This window comes from Camelus ferus, chromosome 9 (assembly GCF_009834535.1).
Source record: "Camelus ferus isolate YT-003-E chromosome 9, BCGSAC_Cfer_1.0, whole genome shotgun sequence".
Classification (NCBI taxonomy): domain Eukaryota; kingdom Metazoa; phylum Chordata; class Mammalia; order Artiodactyla; family Camelidae; genus Camelus; species Camelus ferus.
Window position 1 is genome coordinate 48,645,015 of NC_045704.1, and position 21,634 is coordinate 48,666,648.

General features: G+C 37.1%; 1 protein-coding gene and 1 long non-coding RNA gene across 4 annotated transcripts in view; one reads left to right on the forward strand and one right to left on the reverse strand.

Annotated features, from left to right (window-relative positions):
- LOC116665804 overlaps positions 1 to 17,833 on the reverse strand; it is a 46,838-nt gene extending 29,005 nt beyond the window's left edge. The window contains exon 1 of one of the 2 annotated variants that reach the window (XR_004322497.1): positions 17,753 to 17,833. This is a non-coding gene — a long non-coding RNA (uncharacterized LOC116665804). The remainder of the gene's footprint in view (positions 1 to 17,752) is intronic. The other variant, XR_004322496.1, reaches the window with a different exon arrangement.
- Positions 17,834 to 19,921: 2,088 nt separating this feature from the next.
- Positions 19,922 to 21,634, forward strand: part of VAC14 (VAC14 component of PIKFYVE complex) — a 94,184-nt gene continuing 92,471 nt past the window's right edge. For both annotated transcript variants that reach the window (XM_032486704.1, XM_032486703.1), the window contains exon 1: positions 19,922 to 20,318. In XM_032486704.1, coding sequence (XP_032342595.1) covers positions 20,215 to 20,318 — 104 coding nt within the window. In that variant the 5' untranslated portion in view covers positions 19,922 to 20,214. The remainder of the gene's footprint in view (positions 20,319 to 21,634) is intronic.

Below are 21,634 nucleotides of genomic sequence, written 5' to 3' on the forward strand. Positions count from 1 at the left end.
TAAATAAATTTAAAAAAAAAAGAATAGCACAATAGTTGGGAGTCAAACTACCAACATTTGGTCCCAACTCTAAAACTTACTCATTGTTTGACCAAGTTTCATGACTTCTTTGAGCCATGGAAAGTACTTTGGCAAAGAACATGGCACATAATAAATGCAGCAAGTTTTAGTTTTATCAATACTATATACAAATCACCTGGCACTTAGTGGGTAGTGAATTAACAAAACACCTGCTTTTACAAGTAAAACAGATGACAAAGGCACCATGCTTTATAAAAATCAATGCTATCTTTTTTAAAATATGCCCATGTATGTAAAGTTCATTAGACTGGGATTAAATGTCAAATTTTCAAAGTATAAAACCTAAAATCTATCAAGTAAATAATCATTCTCTAGTGACATATTTAAGAAAATTATGGTTTTCAGGGTATTGAACTCAGTTCACAAGTCAGAAAAGTATGGTATAAAGTCAGAAGTTAGGTTAATAGCAGAAGTATTACAAGGAATGAAATAAAGCTAAAATTATAGCATTAGTAGATTTGAAAACCTATAGAAGAGCAACTGTGTCAAGAAGAAACCATTCGCTTTGGAAGATTATGTCTATTATGACATGGTTTTCATAAACTCCTAATAAAAATATAATAAAGGAAAACAAAACAGTAGAAAAACACATCCAACATATCACTATTTAAGAGAACTAATTCCTAGGTGATTAGTAAAGCTCTCTGAAATGGGTGGAAAGGCATGATTCCTAAATCCAAAGGGAAATTAAAACTACAAAGTTTTAAACAAAACCATATGGGAAAAAATACCTCACAAAATAAAATGGAATAATTTAGTTTTCAGCTTTCTCTTTACAAAACCTCTATTTTTAGATCAGATACAGTGGTTTAAGATATTACCATGTCTTTAAGCTCCCTTTGATAGCGAAATACCTGTTTGCTACTTCTAAAGGTAAATAGAAGGTTTTGCATTTAAGTTACAATATGGAATACTTCAGAGTAACCTTATGCCAAAGTGGCACATTTCTGAGGGATGCAGATGTATTCAATAAAAAGCTTTTAAAGGCATATTTAAACTTTTCTGTGTCAAGACAGTAATACTTTTAACAGCATTGATCAAAATGTCATTCTTTTATAAGTTTACAATACCCTTTAATGGCATACAGCAAGCCATTAGGGTTATACACCTCTGTACAGCAGTTAGCTTACTAGAAAAAAAGAGAACACTGGCCAAGATACAGTCAGTAGGTTTTATCTTAATAAGGAAACTTTCCCCCGCTACCTGCTTCATTCTAAAGTCCACAACTGAAATTATCCAAAGAGTAAATCTAAGCTCTCTTCACTTCTGTAATTTAGAAGCATTTTCACAGAGCCCTAAACTGCAAGGTCTACACTGCATCTTGGCAAATACCATAGGATGGCCTTGAAAACAGCCTCTCACCCAGAGCAAGTAGTATTCATGAAGATTAGAAAAGAACTATGATTTTACTTATTTTGCTACTTTCTGGGGAAAGAAGAAAGTGAATTTTAAAAAGTGTTATGAGATAATCACTTTTCATATTCATTTATAAAGCCAAATACTAAAGGAACATTAAAGTTATGTATTACTCTACCATAAAATATCTCTCTTCATCAACTAACATTGATTAGGTAATCTTTCATAAAATCATCTTAAAACAATTCCTTATCTTTGGGGTAGTCATGCTTTAAGAAAGCTAAATTCTAAAACTACTTACAAAACTTAATCATACGAGTATACAAACTCATTTAAAACTTTCATCAATTTACCAAATTTCTAACCATTCAGGAAATAGAGAGGGAGGCTATTCCCACTTTTCATGATAAACATTTACTTATTTTTCACTATTAAAGGAAATATGACTTGAGTACAAGTAAATTCTTAGAAAACAGAAATACCCCAGATATATTGATTGTAGCCTAAGTCTCTACCTTCTGAAACTATTTTAGGGCTTCAAAGAGTCTAAAAAATGTTACCAATAATAATTACAATCCTGTACCAAATAGTAAAACTCAACTTTACAGACAACACTACATATATTTCATGAACCTTTTCCCTAGAAGTAAAGTTTTAAAAGTAGAAGAATCTGTCTCCTTTTAAAGGTGTAAGTGTGTAGGTGTGAGTATGTGGGTGCGCAGTGGGAAGAAAATATCAAGAGAAAAAGAAAGTTCATATGAATGGCTTTCTAAATTTTATTATCAAACAGAAAGTTGTTTCAGGCAATGTAGAGACCCAGAGTATCTGCACCAACTCCATCCCTGAAAACAACTAAAAATGCAAGGTAATTTAAAAAAAAAAAAAAAAACTTCTTAAAAGCATCCCAGGTGATAAAAACAGTAAGAAATCAGCAATCCAAAATCTAAGTGAAAGTGGGAACTCAGAGAAGGTAAGTGAAGTGCTGAATCTGCTTTTGCCCTGAGAATATTCAGTCAATCATTTTGACTAGAATTAAAATGTACAGATCTGGTTTGGAATGAAGGATAGAAAACAAACACAAACACCATCTAAAGAGTCTAACAAGAGGCTCTCCTATGAAGCTGGGAACTCAAAGGGTTATCCCCAGAAAGCAAAGGTGATCTAGGAGTCTGGAATTAAGAGACTGTAAGGAAAGCTGTCTTGGCAATGAGCAAAACAGGGGGAAACATAAAACCTCAACCTAGCACTCAAGTAAACATACACACCAAATTCATATCACCCAAATGGGTCCAAAAAATAAATTAAGTAAACACAAAATGGTATGCAACTAGTCACACCCCAAGAAGCCAGATTGCAACAAACACAAATGTTATCTGGTGGAATGAACTATTAAGTATGCAAGTAAACAAGGCACTGTGAAAGAGAACCAGCAAAGACAAAACCTACAAGGATTTCACTTTTTGGAATTATCAAACACAGATTATATACTATCCGTGTTTAATATGTTTAAAATAATTTTTAAAGTGTAAAAGTATCTTCACAGAATAGAAAACTTAAAATACATGACCTAAATTTCACAAAACATGTATATGAATTAAATATATAGTAGTTGAAATTTTAAAACTCAATGAAAAGGCTACAGCAGATTATCTCATAAGAGACTAATCTTTCCAATAAAAATAACTAGAGAAAGTAGGTAAAATATGGAAAACAACAATGTGAAGGCATTGGAGAGCTACCAGAGGCGTCCAAGAAGCACAAAACAGAAGTACAAAGAGGTAAGCTCAACTTTCAGCATGGGCTTTCTTAAGTCATTTTCCAGTCCTCAGTCAGGAGGCTGAGAAGCTAAACAAGAGCTGTTAGCAGTAATCACAAAAGACGAGAAAAAATTTTTGAAGTTTGGGCACTGCTAGTCATAAACCAGAAAGGTATCAGAAGAATGAAACTCAGCTATATATCAACTCAATCCCAGATTGGATTAAGTTTAACTGTCTCTACTTACCTGCCAGAAGCAAAAATAAACTCTCTTTGGGAAAAGTTAATATTAACCATATCCTCAGAATACCACATCCAATACCTGACATCCCATTGACAATACTAAGCATACCAGAAAACAAAACGACAGTAAGATTTAAAAGAAAAGGAACAGATCTACAGAAGATACAAATTGGAGTTATCAGACCTGGACTTTAAAATCATAGGTTAATATGTTTGGGAAAATAGAATAGTGCTCCAGTTTCCCATAAAGTAAGGGCAATACCTGAATCCAAATGTCTCCACATAACCTCAATGAAACTTTCAAAATTAAAACAGAGTGGGAAAAAATTCATAATCCACATCTACAACATAACTAGGAGACAAAGACTACCAGCTTCAAATACATGTTAAGTAGAGAAATGAACACTAAAATCCAGCAACCATTTCTGAAGCCCATGCTGGTGAAAGAAAGAGACTGTGTAGAAAAGAGGACAGAGAAGCAGGGGCTTAGAGGTGACAAAATATAGGTGAAATAAGCACCAGAAAGTGGGGAAATCCTAAAAACAGGTCTAAGACCTGTTAGATTGGAGTATTGATTACTGTGGAGTCTAAAGGAAGAGGCCTGCAATTCCAAGAAACAGAAGCGACAGTCTTGGGGAAGCACCATTTCTAGGATAGAGAACAGTGAGTGACTTAGATGTGATGTTCCTTGGATGTTTGGTGGTAAAGAGAAAGAAGAAAACAAGAGAGAAAAAAATAATGGTCCTACAGAAATAAAAGAGAAGCACAAAATTAGAGAAAGGTCAAGCCCTATTAGCCAAAACAAATGCACCGTAGATTCAAGTTACTGCACTTCATTAAAGCAACAGAATAGGGTGCTTTTGAGCTAAGAAACCTTGTAAACCCCCTCACCACTTTCTATATAAATTATTACTGCTGATCAAGAAAAATAAAATTTTCAAAACTGATCAGAAAACAGCAGAATACCACTGTAAAAATTATTATAAAAAAATACAGAAAATGAGAACAAAAACTCTTCAGCTGATGAATACCTCTCTCCAAAAAGAAAGGAAAGAAGGAAGGAAGGAAGAAACCATAAGATAGAGAAAATTATAACAATATCTCAAATTGAACTATATATTGTTAAACCAGTATTTACAGATTAAAAAAAAACTCTCCCCTCCACACACAGAAAACTCAAACATCCAGTAATTCAGAAGAGTAATAGGTAAAAATCTTCATATCAGGAACATGTGAAATGAGAGGTAACTGGTCTCATACAAGAAAAATTAAAAAGACATAAAAATTATTTTAGAAATGAATAAATTATGAAGTACTCAAGAGAGAATAGGATTGAATAAAAATATAATAAGGGGCATTGAACAAAAGCATGAAAATAGCCAAAACAAAATGAAGCAAAAGAGGAGTAAGAATCAGGGGAAAGTGTTAACATAGAGGGAGGGGAGGGGAGGGGAGGGAAGGGGGATCGAACATACATAAAATTGTAGAGCTAATATTTAAAAACTACAATACAAAAAAAAAAAGATAACCAAAATAAGAGAAAACATGAATCTACATATTAAAAAGGCCTACAAAGGATCTTGGAAAATTGATACAAACAATTCTGATATGTAATACAAAATTAGCCTTTAAAGATAAGAAGAAAATCTTCTGGAATCACTTACAAAGGAAGGAAAAATTCGATTGGAGTGCACTTGGCTTGCGGCTAAGTCCTCACGGCCCGCATCACTGAGCTTTGCTTAGGGAGGGCCTGGTCCGGGCCCCGGTCCTCTGCTTTAGACATTGCTGTTGCAGTCACTCACCGAGAGTTTGTCGAATATTTACTGTGCCATCCGACTGGACATGGGTGAATGTCTGGATCCGGAAATACAGAGAGGAAAAGGTGCTGCTCCAGCCTTTCAGGTTCTCAAAAGATACATATTCAGCTGGCTGCTATGCTGAGTAATACATGCTCAAAAGAGGTCTTTTTCAAACTGCTTTGATGACCCAGAGGGAAAAGTGCTTAACTGAGCAGTGTGCTCAAAACAGAAACTTGAAAGTTTTCTAGATGACTTCTCTTATGTCCCACATCCAGCCAGTCATACCAGCTTCTCGAGTATCTCAAATCCATACACTTCTCGCCACTTTTACTGTCATTACTTTGGTTTGGCACGACTGCTACATAACTATGACAGTAGCCTCTCAGCTGGTTCTGTTTCTTTCAATCTGGTTACCTTCTGTCCAGTCTCCATGTTGTCAGGCTGATTAAACCCAAATCTGATCAGGCCACTCCCCGTTAAACACTTTTCCTCTGGTTACTCCTATTTGCCCTCAGATTTAAGTCTAAACTCCTCAACGTGGTTAACACGTCCTGTCCAGCTTTGTTTTTCTCCCCTCTAGCCCTACCCTCCAACCATTCAGAATGTCATTTTGAGTTCCTCAAATGCACGATCCCTCACCTCCAGACCTCTCCTACATCCCATCCCCAACCCAGCTAATTCTTATTCCTTAAAATTCAGTTTATGAAACTTTCTAAGTCAGGAAGCCTTTCCTGACTGTGCAAGATTGGGTCACAAAGCACACAGTAGTTACTCATTCTACAGATTATTTTTAAGTGCCTCCCTCCTCTGTGCCAAGAACTGCTAGGTACTAGGATTACAATGGTGAACATGATGTGAGATTCCTGTCCTAGTGGACCTTAGAAACCTTTTATGGGTGGACTTGAGAAGAATAAAGGGGAACCTATTTAAGTTAGTCTGGAAAGGCCTCTCTGATGAGTTGACACTTAAATTGAGGCCTAAAAGATGAGGATGATCCAGCCATGCAAGAGAGGAAAAGGAAGAACATTCCAGAGTGAATAGGTTATGCCAAGGCCCTGAAGCAGGAAAGAGCTTGGCATTTTAGTGTTCAAGAACCTCAGAGAAGGCCAGTGTTGCTGGTGATATTGATGCATGCTGAAGTTTGAGAATCCCCTTGGCTAGTATGAAAATGGGATGCAAGAGTGATAATCAATGAGCTTACATATCTGAGCCCATTGGCAAAAACATCTCTAGTGTGAAAATGATGCATCAACTATATTGGCCTGATTCCATTAACATTTGCTTCACCTAATGCCCCTTCTTCAAGTAACTTTCTGTTTATAATTTGGCTTAACATGTACTTATATCCAAAAGAAAATATGGGCTTAAGATGAGTCCCTTCCCTCTGACAATAATTTTCATGGTAAATTAGTAAAGCATCTTGGATTATGGTTGATCTCCCACATGGCTTGACTAGAAAGAGAGAAAGCAAGTATTCCACAGTATTCCATGTTTAATTAGAAATGCATTGTAATTGTCCACCTGGACCCCACATATTTTCATAAGCATAAGTCTACCAAAGTCTTCATTCCTGGACGTTTACTTGAACAGTCTCTGGGCCTTCAAAACAAAAGCCAACTGAGGCCCTAATTAACTCCCTAGCATTTATACTTTTCTTCCTCTCTCTCCATCTCAGCCTCCTTGTTTCTACTTCTACTTGTGAGAGGTTGAGAGGACCCAGGGTTTTCTTTGTACGTAATTGCTAAGTTCCCTGCCTAGTACTTTTATTATATTTATTAATTTTTCTAATTATAAAAGTAATGGATTTAAAAAATATTTTAACTATATAAAGGAAATTAAGATCATCTTTAAATAATCTGACAACTCTGAGAGAAAATACTTTTCAAAAGATTATCTGTATGCCCATTATCCCTTCTCTCTACATCCCCCCAAGCTAACTCTACATCAGTCCCCTTGTTATATTTTCTCATAATATTTTGTACACTTCCTTTATTGAATTTGCCACAATTTCAGTTTTTTGGTGAGATTATTGGTTTAAAATCTGTCTCTTGCACTAAGTCTAGTGACCAGGTAGGGACCTTGTCTGTTTTGTCTGTCAAAATATATTATTCCCATTACCTGGTATTTATAAGCTGCACAATAAATAATTGATAAATAAGTAAATATGTTGAAATTATTAAATTGGAATATGGTTTGCTGACTGTACGGGACAAAAGAAATGTAATACTATATCACCATCCGTCCCAATAAAATCAAAGAGGAAAGAGAAATTGCAATAGATACCATATATGAAATCATTCCCAAGTCTATGATCATGTTTTCCTAACTTTAGTATTTACTCATTCCTGATGCTTCATTCAGTTATCCATCAAAGAATTCACCCTACTGCAAGTCAGGCAGGAGAGAGAGAGAAAACAAATTAGATGACAGGTATAAGGAAACACTATGAAAACAGCAAAGGGAATAATTAATAGTGACTGCCTAAAAGGACCTTATTGCATTTTTGTCCACCAGACAATGAATGGAAAGTCTTTTTGCTGGAGCTTACATAATGAAACACAAATAGTAAGAATACTTTAATGACTTTTTTCATTTCATTTCTCAAATTTACCATTAAGTTATGGTTTTCTAAACATACTTATTTCTCCACTAGAGGGCAATAAACCATTAAATAATGACAAAAAAGAAAAAAAACAATGAAGGAAAATCAAACAGGCATCAGACTACTTAGCAGCAATTTACAAAGAAAGATAATAGGAAGGTAGGAATCAAATTATGTTATTTAAACTGACAACCAAACAATTAAATCTGAAGTAAGCAAAAAGGGGACAGATAAATTAAAGCCATCATAAATAATAGTATAAAAGTAGCCACTAGAACAAAAACACAAACCTTCCAAAATAACCAAGGAAAATACAAAAAGAGGGTGCAGTGAGGAACATACTACATAATGAAAGAGGAATTTAATACACATGATAAATATATATGTAATATTTTGTCAGAATAGAAACCACACATAGTCATATCAATAAATGTACACTGATTTAGCTTCCCTGTTTTAAAAAAAAAAAAAACCACTTTCAAATTAACTTATCAAGCAAAACTCAACTCTACAATGAACTAGAGAAACTCATCTAAAATAAAGCAATTCCAAAAGTAAAAATACAAGGGAGAGACGAATGTATTCAAGGCAAATGAAAACAACAACAAAAAAGCAGGTGTTGTAATTCTAGTATCAGACATGGTAAAATTGAGACCAAAAAGCATTACATACTAATAAAACAACAGTTCATGATAGAAAGACCAATTCAAAATAAATATATAATAGTTAGGAAAAGCTATGTACCAATTGAGACCAAAAAGCATTACATACTAATAAACAACATTTCATGACAGAAAGACCAATTTAAAATAAATATATAATAGTTAGGAAAAGCTATGTACCAAATAACACAGCAAGTACTGTGATAAAATAGAACCAAGGATAAATAAAGATGCAAAAAGGAAGACATCAACATACCAAACTCAATACAAGTGTACAAAAAATATAAAAGGATATGGAACATACAGACTAAACAAGTTATATCAATATCTATATCTTTAAACCCCCATAACAAATACTTTTCTTTTTAAGTGAACATGAAACATTCACAAAAATTGACCAAGTGTATTAAGTCTTAAAGAAAGTATCAATATGTGCCATAAAGTAGAAACAACATAAACAGTATTCTCTGATCACACAATAAAAGTAGAAATTAAAAACAAAAAAATAAAAATAAGGTTATTTCACCTGGTAATTTTAGAGCTTTCTAGCAAAGTCTTTGGTGAAAGGAGAAATATAAACTGACACTAAACAGTCAAAATTAAAGACAATACCAAGTGTTGGAAAAGATGTGGAGCAAATGAAACTCTTACACAATACAGACGGGACTGTAAATTAGTACAATCACTTTAGAAAATTTCTACTAAAGCTAAACACAATCCTGCTGTATGACCCAACAATTCTTCTGACAGACAGACAGATACATACATATATACATACACATACACATATGTATACACACAAGAGACACAAGTGTGTCTATAAAATGGCATATACAAGAACATTCATAACTGCTTCAATATTGATAGTCAAACATTGAAACAACCTCAGTGTGTATGAACAAAAGGAGAGATAAATAAATTGTATGATTTCATACAGTGGAATATTGAACAGCAATGAAGAATAAAAGATGGCTGTACACAACAAAATGGCATCACATTATATTTTAAGTAAAATAAACTAGACACAAAGTAGCACATACTTTTAAATGAAGTTCAAAATCAACCAAAACTAATTGGTATTAGCCAGAGCATTCAGGTAAGAAAAAAAAGGCATCCAAATTGAAAAATAAGTAAAATTATCTGTTTGCAGATAATATTATCTTTTATGTAGAAAATGCTAAAGAATCCAGAAAAATATTTTGGAACTAATAAATGAATTCAAAAAAGTAGCAGGATAAAAGCCAACACTCAAAAATCAGTTCCATTTCTATACACTACCAATGAACAATCTGAAAAGGAATTTTTTTAAAAAATTCCATTTACAATAGCATTAAAAAGCATAAAATACTAGGAATTAACCAAGAAGTTGAAAGACTTCTACAATGAAAACTACAAAATATTGCTGAAAGAATTAAAGAAAATACAAATAAATAGAAATACATCCCATGTTCATGGAATAGAAGACTTATTATTGTTGAGATGTCAATATCACCCAAAGCAATCTACACAATCAATGCAATCCCTATCAAATTCCCAATGATATTTTTTGCAGAAAGAGAAAAACACATCCTAAAACACATATAGAATCTTAAGGGACCTTAAATAGCTAAAGCAATCTTGAAAAAGAAGAGTGCTGGAGGACTCACACTTTCTGATTTCAAAACTTACTACAAAGCTACAGTAATCAAAACAGTGTGGTACAGGCATAAAGATAGATAGACAGACAGACAGACAGATAGATTAAGATATATATCTTTAAGACAGATATATAAATCAATGGAATAGAATAGGGAGCCCAGAAATAAACCCTCACATATGTGTCATCAAGTGATATTTGACAAGGGTACCAAGACCATTCAATGGGGAAAGGATAGTCCTTTCAACAAATGGTGCTGGGAAAACTGGATAACTGGATATCCACATGCAAAAGAATGAAACTGAACCCTTACCTAACACCAAAGCAACTCAAAATGGATCAAAGACCTAAATGTAAGACTTAAAATACAAAACTCTTAGAAGACAACATTGGGCAAAAGCTTCATGATATTAGATTTGGCAATAATTTCTTGGATATGACACAAGAGCCACAGGTAACAAAAAAAATACAAATCAGACTTCATGAAAATTTTAAAATTTTGTGTATGAAAAGACACTATTCATAGATTAAAAAGACAATCCACAGGATGGGAGAAAATATTTGTAAATCATATATCTGATAAGAGATTAATATACATAATATACAGAGAACTTCTAAAGTTCAACAACAAAAGAACAAACAACCTGATTCAAAAATGAGCAAAGGACTTGAATAGACATTTCTTTAGAGAAGATATACAAATGGTCAATAAGCACATGAAACGATGCTCAGTGTCACTACCATTTGGGAAATGCATGTCAAAACTATAATTAGATACCACCTCACACCCATTAGGATAGCTACTATCAAAAAAAATACCCAGAAAATAATAAATGTTGACAAGGATGTGGAGAAATCAGAACTCTTGTGCACTGTTGGTAGAAATGTAAAATGGTACAGCCATCATAGAGAACAGTATAGTCATTTCCACCAAAATTAAAAATATGATTTTCACATCACCAGTAATTTCACTTCTGGTTATATATCCAAAAGAACTGAAAGCAGAGTCTTAAAGAGTTATTTGTACACCCATATTCACAGCAGCATTATTCATAATAGTTAAAATGTGGAAGTAACTGAAGTATCCATCGACCAATGAATGGATAAGCAAAATGTGATATATACACACAATGGATTATTATTCAGCCAAAAGGAAATTCTGCAATATGCTACAACATGGATGAACCTGGAGAACATTATGGCAAGTGAAATAAGCCAATCACATAAATAAAAATACTATATGATTCCACTTATATGAGATACTTAGAGTGGCCAAAATTAGACAGAGTGAAGTCAGAAAGAGAAAGAAAAATACCATATGCTATCGTTTATATGTGGAATCTAAGAAAAAGGACACAAATATACTTGTCTACAAAACAGAAACAGACTCACAGACACAGAGAACAAACTTACGGTTCCAGGGGATAAAAGGGGTGGGAAGGGATAAATTGGGCATTTGAAATTTGCACCTCTTGGGGAATGATGAAAATGTTATTTAGTTATCTTGGTTGTTGTGGTGGTGGTTTCACTGGTGTATACATCTATCAAAATTCATCAAACTGTACATCTGAAATATGTGTAGTTTACTATACAGGAATCATACCACAATAAAGGTGTTAAAAAAAAATCAGAGACAGAAAGTAGAATGGTGGCTGCCAGGGCCTGGGAGAAGAGGGAAATAGGGAGTTATTGGTTAATGGGTGTGGGGTTTCAGTTACCAAGATGAAAAAAGCTACAGAGGTGGATAGTGGTGATGGTTGCAGAAGATTTTGAATGTATTTAATTATGAAAGATATCTGAATACTCAATTAACACATGAAAACATGGTCAAAATCATTAGATATCAGTAAAGTACAAATTAAAGCCACAATGAGATATAAATAAATACCCACTAGAATGGCTAAAATTTAAATGATTGACAGTTCCAAGTGCTGACAAGGATGTGGAGAATTACAACTCTCATACATTCCTGAAGGGAATATAAAATCATACAAATACTTTGGGAAACAATTTAACAGTTTCTTATAAAGTTGGACATATAATTATTGTATGATCCAGCAATTCCACTTCCTAGGTATTTACCCAAAGACTGCATACAAATGTTCATAGCAGCTTTATTCATAATAGCTTCAAACTGGAAACAAACCAAATGTAAATCAACAAATGAATGGATAAATTATAATATATAAATAGATATAGAAATACTATAATACTGATATACACTAAAATATGAGTTAATGTCAAAATATAATACTGAGAAAATGAAACCAGATACAAAACAGTATATACTGTATCATTTCATTTATATGACATTAGAGAAAACTCAAAATGAATCTATAAAGTCAAAAAGCACATTGATGGCTGCCTAGGGTTAGAGAAGGGAGGGGAAAAGGACTGAAAGTGGGACAAGGGAATTTTTCAGGGTAAAGGGAGAGAATGGGAAAGAAGCTATATCTGAGAAGATACCAATCAAGAATTTTACAAAACTAGTGACATATCAAGCCATGATTCAACTCTACAAAAGGATAAACAGTATACATTATTTAAAAAAATATATACATATAAGGGGGTGTTTATAGCTTAGTAGTAGAGCACATGCTTAGCATGCATGAGGTCCTGGGTTCAATTCCCAGTACTTCCATTAAAAAAACAAACAAACATATCTATATCTATATCTATATCTATATCTATATCTATATCTATATCTGTATCTGTATCTATCTATCTCAGAACAACATAGTAAAACTAATGACAATCAAAAAGGGGAAATCTTAAAATGAGTCAAAGAGGTAAGTTCTTCCTAAAGGTATAAAAAGTCTGATAGCTAACTTCTAAGGAAAAACAGTAGAAACCAGAAGATAATGGAATTACACCCTCAAAGGAATGGGAAAATTGAACTATCAATCCATAACTGATAAAACTATCCTTCATCAATGAAGGTGAAATAAAGACTTTTTTTTCAGATATATGAAAAATTGTGAGGATCTGTCCTCAACAAATCCACATTCAAATGAATACTGAAGAACATTCTTTAGGCAGAAGGAAAACCATCCCACCAGTGAAAGCTAGGAGACATAGAAAGGAATGAAAAGTCACAAAAAAAGGTAAATCTACAATAATAATAACATCTTAGAGGATTTAAACTAGAAATAAAACAACAGCAAAATGTGAAAAAATAAGACTAAATGTAATAATAGATTTGATAAATCAAGAATATAGAACAGCTAAGGATACCCTCAACAAGATGAAAAGACAACCTACAGAATGGAAGAAAATATTTGCAAGTAACGCAACTGACAAGGGACCAATTTCCAAAATATACAAACAGCTCATATACCTTAATATCAAAAAACAAGCAACCCAATCCAAAAATGGGCAGAAAACATAAATAAGCAATTCTCCAATGAAGACATACAAATGGCCAATAGGCACAATGCTCAGCATCACTAATTGTCAGAAAAATGCAGATCAAAACTACAATGAGATATCACCTCACACCAGCCAGAATGGCCATCATTAAAAAGTGTACAAACAATGCTGGAAAGGCTGTGGAGAAAAAGGAACCCTCCTACACTGTTGGTGGGAGTGTAGATTGGTGCAGCCACTATGGAGGACAGTATGGAGGTTGCTTAAAAAACTAAAAATAGACTTACTGTGTGATCCAGCAGTACCACTCCTGGGCATATACACAGAGAAAAATATAATTTAAAAAGACACATGCACCCCAATGTTCATAGCAGCACTATTTACAATAGCCAAGATATGGAAACAACCCAAATGTCCATCAACAGATGACTGGATAAAGATGTGGGGTGTGTGTGTGTGTGTGTGTGTGTGTGTGTGTGTATGTGTGTGTGTGTGTGTGTGTGTGTGTAATGGAATACTACTCAGCCATAAAAAAAATAAAATGCCATTTGCAGCAACAGGGATGTATTTGGATATCGTCATTCCAAGTGAAGTGGGCAGGAAAAAGAAAGAAAAATGCCATGTGATACCACTTATATGTGGAATCTTAAAAAAAAAAAAAAAAGAAATGAACTACTTATAACTTAGATGACTGATTTCTTGAATATGTGTAAGCACATTTGACTGTCCTTTATGATTGCAGTACTGCATTCTGTTGATTCTTATTTTGTAGTTGGCTTTATTCCTTTGATACATATGTAAGTTTAAAAAGCTAAAGCTCTAAACTGTTCTTAAAAACAATGATCAGTATGTAAACTAAAAAACATATGTGCAGTATATTGTATATATGTATTTACATGCAATATATTGTATTTGTGCAGTCAAATTGTAACAATTCTACCTAATAAAACTGAAAAAGAAAAAAAAGATTATAGAACAGAGGGGGAAATGAAATTAATTTTTTAAAAAATCAATCCAACAGAAGACAAGAAAGGGGAAAAAGTGATGAGACAAATAGTAAGATGGTAAGTATCAAGATAATTTATTTTTAATTGCTAATGTATTGATATATTAAACAAAGCCAGGCCAACTGCAGGGGTCTAATTTCTAACCACTAGGCTCTTAAGGACTCTAAGACCTCATCTCTTGAAGCTGTATGCCTCTAAAACTCAAGCCCCTAGATTACTGAGACCTTCTTACTCTCAGTAGCAGTTTGATGAGCCTACAGGTTTATTGCTTTTTTTCCTAGCACCTTAATTGTTTCTGGACCTTGAGGACTTCTTTTTATAAGATATATATGTATGTTTGTAACAGAGAGCATTTTAGGTTAACTTTTCCTCCGTTATGCAGGAACAAGTAATCTTACCTACAGTGTTTTGGTTTCTCTTTTAATTTATGTCCCACCAGCAGGCCTAGCAGTCATTTTCATTTTAAGTATTTTATTACTAATTGCTGTAGGGAACTAAGTAGTGCCTAGCAAAAGTAATGAAGATGTAGAATGTATTAGGACAGCAGTGACAAATTAGCATACAAACTGGGAGGTTTAAGGCAACAGAAATTTATTCTCTCACAATTCTGGAGACCAGAAGTCTGAAATCAAGGTAGCAGCAGGGTCATGTTCCCTCTGAAGTCTAGAGAAGGATCCCTCTTTCCCTCTTTTTAGTTTCTAGTGGTTGCCAGCAATCATTTGTGTTCTTTGGTTTGCAGCTGAATAATTCCAATGTTTGCTTCCGCCATCACATGGCCAGAATCTTCCCTGGGTATGTATCTGCTCTCTGTGTTTCTGTATCTAAATCTCCTTTCTTCTTTCTCTTATAAAGACACTAGGCACTGGATTAGGACCCACCCTAATCTACTATGACATTACCTTAACTTGGATAAAAACTGCAAAAACCTTATTTCCAAATAAGATAACATTCACAAATACCAAGGGTTAGGACTTGAACATATGTTTTGACAGGGGACACAATTCTCAAACAGAGAAATTAAATGAAACAGACTAGAGAAGCTCAAAAACAAAGGCAAACATATATGTAGAAACTGTATAGGAACATATTATCCATTCAGTGAGGAAAGGATGTCCTATTTTGGGGGTTGGCAAACTTTTTACATTAAGGGCCAGATGGTAATTATATTAAGCTTTGAAGCACATGTAGTCTGTCACAACTACTCAACTCTGATCCTGTAGTACAAAAGGAGCCAGGCAACAAGTAAACAAATGGATGTGCTAGTGTTCCAACAGAATTTTGTTTACAAAAACGTGGTAGGCCAGATTTGGCCCATGGGCCATGGTTTTCCAAATAGCAATAGAACAATGACAAAAAAATTAGTTAAAGTCATTTCTCACATCATACATAAAACTAAGTTTCAGGTGAACTAAATTTCTAATATGAAAAAATTAATGCTTGACAATATAAATTATATTCAGGACATGCTAGTGGAATTTCACAATAAAAATTATTTTAATATAAAACATCCAAAAAAATTAAGGCAACAAATCATTTTAACATTTAATGTTAATCAAGGATTTTACTACTTGTTACTGTAATTCAAAAAGACAGGATATAAAATCTTATTAATTTATTTCTTATATGTCTGTGTGCTCATACTCTAATCTGTAAAAGACCTTCCTATAACTTTAGAAAGCATTTCAGTGACTTCTCTAAAATTCTTAACTCAGTGCTCATTTGAAAATTGTGCTACAAATGTAACTGAGCAGGACCCTATGCGGCCTTCCCAGGATAGAGCCCCCCCCCCCGCCCTGACACACACACACACTATGTCCTTCTCCTGCCTCTGGTCTGTAAAAAACAAAACAAACAAAAACCTTTAGCCTCCTAGGCCTTACCTGAGTTCCAAAGAATAAATTTAATCAGAGAAGAGAGGAAAATGCAGAAAGAAAGGAAAACAGTCAAGCAGGACAAAATAATAATAGCCTAGCCATTAAATAAAGTCAAGGACCTTTAGCTCCTCCTCAAGGGCTACAGATGATATTCTGAGCCATATCCTTTGAGCTGTTTTGCAGTGACTGAAACCCCCACCAGTTGGAAGAAGTGAACTGCACGCTGACCACAAGCACGAAGACCCCAGACTGGTTAAAACAGATTACTGATGGTGGTGACTCCTGATTACCTCACTACCAACCAATCAGAATAATGTCCATGAGTTAATCATATGCCCAGCCACCCTCTCCAATACCCAGTCTTTAAAAAACTTTCCCTGAAAGCCATCAGCGGGTTCGGGCCTTTTGAGCACTAGCTGCCTGGACTCTGTTTGGTGCCTGCAATAAATGCTGCACTTTCCTTCACCACACCTGGGTGTCAGTAGATTGGCCTTACTATGCGCAGCTGATCAGGCTCAAGGTTAGTTTCATAATGCTAATACAACTGCTTCAGCCTTCTCAATCCCCACTTCCTTCTAACTTTCGAGTCTTAAAATAACTGAAATTAAATGACAGCCATTTTTAGAAGATTCAGATCAAGCGTCAGTTTGTACTCCAGCAGACCTACTGGCTTTGTTCTAAGGTCTGGACAGTATTCATAACGCCAATAGTAAATGTATGTGTGAAGAGGGTCCGACCGAGAATAAAATAATCCTGTTTTTGACAGGAATGCATCATCATTCTGAGTCAGCAACTGAGTGAGACCAGAACTGACATTTCTATAACGCTTTATCCAGCGCTTGCACCTGTCGATTTCCACCGGAACTTCACTAGTCCCACATGGGAAGAAGAGGACAGCAGCACCCTCTTTCTAGATAAGGAACGTTCTGGACTCAGTCTGTGAGGTGTGGGATGCTCCCCAGGTTGCTCAAGAGACATTTTTCCACACTGTCAAAGGCTGGTAGAAAGTTTCTGTCAGCGTTGGAAGGAGAGGGGGGAGGGGTAAAGTGTGCTCGGGGGAGGTGTAAGCACGTCAAGAGTCGGAGGGTTTCTACTGGGGAGGGAAGGAAGCTGAGACACTGCTCCTCAAAGAATAGCGAAGGGAGCGTCAAGAGGAGCCTTCCCACAGGGCCGACAGAAGACGGGCGGGCGCGCGGTCTCTCAGATGCGAGGAAAGAACCTAGAGACTGGGAGGAGGCGAACAGAGGGGCCTGCCTCAGGGAGTGTCGCAGCCAGCTGTAGTCTCCCATCTGGAGGCAGCCTGTTTGACTCAACGCCCCTGAACCTCGGGCCGCGCCGCCCTTTTCGTCATTCTCCCTCAGGGTCGCTCACCACGTAGTTTGCTGGCTCCAGCAAGACGCCCAGCTCCATTTGGCACCTTACAAGCTCTCCGCGCCAAAACTCAAATACGGCCCCCAACGTCTCCCAGAATGAAGGACAGAAGGGCCAATCGAAGCCTCGCTGGCCACAGACGTACAGGGCGGTGGGCGGGACAAATGGATGGGGTGGGACCAAAGGGCGTTGCCAAGACGACAGCTTCTGGGTGGGCGAGCTGTGGTGACTTACAGCCGGAAGGCGAGACTCCGCTGAAAAAGCGCTCCAGTTAGGTGGACCACGTTGAGGCTGTGGCCTTCTCCTGGACAGTAACTGCGGATGTGTGCTATGGTCACTCCAGCGGCCTCCGTTTCCTTTAGCCTTCTCTCTCAGCAAACGATTTTCCTGTCCAGTTATAAAGTGTTAGTTGCCCCAAGGCAAGAATGTGGTAACATCACCCCCTCGTTATATAATGGGTAATGGAAATTCTGAGTCCACTTTGTCAAAAGGAGAGAGCACTACAAAAAGAAAAAGATGTAAAGTTGAATCTTTAAACATAAAGTGATTTCCTACTGTGTGAGTGTTCTACTGCATTGTGTAGTCTGTAAATACTGGGTGCAGTTTGAGTTACCACTACGTTTAAAATTCTGGATCTTTGTGACCTCCAAATTCCACCTGAACCAGGTATATGAACAAAGACCTGAATTTTTAAATTTTCTGTAACAGTCTGAAACCTCTAACTTGAGTTCTTAATCTCCCATAATTCTGATAGTAAGATGGGCAGGTGCTTTGAGCCCAAATCATTACAAAGATCAGACTAGGCATTCCCTGAGTTCCAAAGAATAAATTTAATCAGAGAAAAGAGAAAATGCAGAAAGAAAGGAAAACAGTCCAGCGGGACAAAATAATAATATCTTAGCCATTAAACAAAATCAAGGACCTTTAGTTCCTCCTCAAGTGCTATAGATGATATTCTGAGCCATATTGTTTGAGCTGTTTTGTAGATACTGAAACCCCCTCCAGGTGGAAGAAGTTAACTGTATGCTGCCCACTAGCACATAAACCAGAGACAAGTTGGAATCAGAAGGTTGATGATGTTGACTCTCTAGTACCTCACCACCAACCAATCAGAAGAAAGTCCACAAGCTGATCACACACCCCTCAACTCTACTCCCTCAACTGTCTTTAAAAACCTCTCCCTGAAATTATTATAGGGAATTTGGGACTTTTGAGCACTAGCTATCTGGACTCCTTATTTGATACCCTGTGGTAAACGCTGGATTTTCTTCACCACAACCAGGTGTCAGTAGAATTGGCTTTATTGGAAGTGGGCAAACAGACCAAAGTTTGGTTCAGTTAACACCTGTCCAATGCAGAAGTTTACGGTAAGGAAATCTGCTATATCTCCCTGGTACTGCACTTTTATCCACTCTACATCCATAAAATGCTTTTTAAAGTTTTTATCACATAGATCAATTTCTGTTCCACCGTTTAGTGTGACATTTCAAAGCACGTGGAAGGGCTGCTTTATAGTGGGTCCAACTGGAGACCTGCACTTAGTACAATTGGGGTTTATGCTGTCTGTAACCCAGCCCTCCGAGGTATCACCATGGTAAACACACCCCAAGTCCCAAATGATGGGGTGACAGCCACTATTGGTACCTGAGATTTTAGGTGTTAGGCAGATAGTTCCATTTTAACTGCAATTTATTTATGTGTTTTAGAAAAATATATCACTATTCAAACCCATGATTTTGAGGCATAGCAAGACTAAATCAGGAATTTAATATTTTTATAAATTATATTTTTAAAATAATAGTACAAGTGGCTAGAATATGGTGAAAATCAAGATGGTGTTACTCCAATTTGCGAAACATTGGCATATGGGAAATTGATGACTAAGTTTTGAATGAACAGTCGATTTCAGTAAATATGAAATAAATTATGCTAAGCAAGTCAGGTTCCAAGAGCCCCTTCATTATGAAAGTCTACAGACCCCACGTGCGCCAGCAGTTGAGTGCATGAGACATAGGTCCCAACAAGCGCTACTAAAACAAGACTCATACTGCAGGGGTCTAAAAAGGGGCATGTGAGCAATGGGGGCTTGGCCAACCCACCTGCAGCTACCATGCGGGGGCGTGGTTGGCCAGGGGCGGGTCTTCCAGGCGGAAGGCGGAAGCTGTTGCGAGTCACGTGATACGAGTAACATGGCCGCTGCCCCTTGAGATCCGCAGGTGCCGGGTGGGAGCGGATCTCGTGAGCAGGTGGGTGGCTGGGAGCAGGTGTGCAGGAACGGAGTGCAGACCCTAGTTGCGAGGCGGGGCGCGGTGCGGGAGCGAAACATGCCGGCCTGAGGCGGCGTGGTCCATGAGCCGACGCCGGAGGCAGCGCGGAGCCACAGACTCCTTTAGCCCCGGCGCGGCCCCGGCAGCCACCGGCTGAGGAATCCCGTGGCTCCGGGGAGCGCCCGAGCTGCCACCATGAACCCGGAGAAGGACTTCGCGCCGCTCACGCCCAACATCGTTCGGGCCCTCAATGACAAGCTGTACGAAAAGCGGAAGGTGGCAGCGCTGGAGATCGAGAAGTAAGAGCCTCCGGCACCCAGGATGGGGCGTGAGTAGCGGAGCCAGTACCCAGCACTGGCTATGCAAGGGTCTGGTTCCCTAGGGCAGATCCCCATGCCTTTGCAACCATTGTCGCCACTCCAAGTTCCAGGTCATTAGCGCAGTGCTTCAGAGCAGGAGATTGGGAGTCCCAGCTTCGCTTCTGATTGACTGTATGACTTAGGCCAAGTTTTTTAACTTCCTAGTGTCCCAAAGTGCTGCCCTGAGAATTAAGTAACCTGATGTTTGTGTGCTGCTTAGGGCTGCCCTGAGAATGAAGCGACATAATGTATGTGTGGTGTTTAGCACAGGGACTGGCACATGGTGCGTCCATGGTGTAGCCTCTGTAACGGGAGGGAGGTGGGAAGCATGAGACTTTGGTAGTGATGTCGACCTGCCTCATTTCTTACCCAGCTTCTAAGAAGGGAAAGGGACAGTTAGTTGACCAAATGGAGAAACCAGGTTCAGAACCTCAAGATCTCAAAGCTGGGACCCGGGCTGTTTGTTTTCTCTGTCATATCACCCTTCTCTGCAGGTGGAAGTGGAAGGAATTTGACCTGTTTCTGCAGTCTTATTACATGTACAGTAGTACCTGGTTATCTGTGGGGGATACTCCAAGACACCCAGGGAGTGCCAGAAACCTTGGATAGTACCCAACTTTATATATACTAGGTTTTTTCCTATACCTACATACCTGTGATGAATTTATAAATTAGGCACAGTAAGAGAATAACTGAATGGCCAGCATCACTACTCTTGCACTTCAGGGTGGTTATTAAGTAAAACAAGGATTACTTGAGCACAAGCCCTGGGATACCGGACAGCCGATCTGATAACCCAGACAGCTACTAAGTGGGGCAGTAGCATATACAGCATGGATATGCTGGAGGAAGGGATGATTTGCGTCCCGGTGGGACAGCATGAGATTTCATCTCACCGCTCAAATGGCACATAGTTTAAACTTACAAATTGTTTATTTCTAGAATTTTCCATTTAATATTTTCAGACCGACAGTGGATCACTGGTAACTGAAACTGCAGAGAATGGGGGACTATTGTATGTGTAACCATGAGCTGACATTTTGCTTTATTTCCCAATGTACAAAACATGGTGTTTCACTGGGAACATTTTACTAAGATTTTTTGCTGTTATTTTACATTTGCATTTTTTTCCGGTCGTATCTTTGTGATAAAGTCACGTGGGTGGGTGATTTCAGAAAAGTAGAAAGAAGCAGGCAGTGAAACTGATAGAATGCCAGTCTGGGGATGAGGAAATATGGATTGTAGTTCTGCCCTGT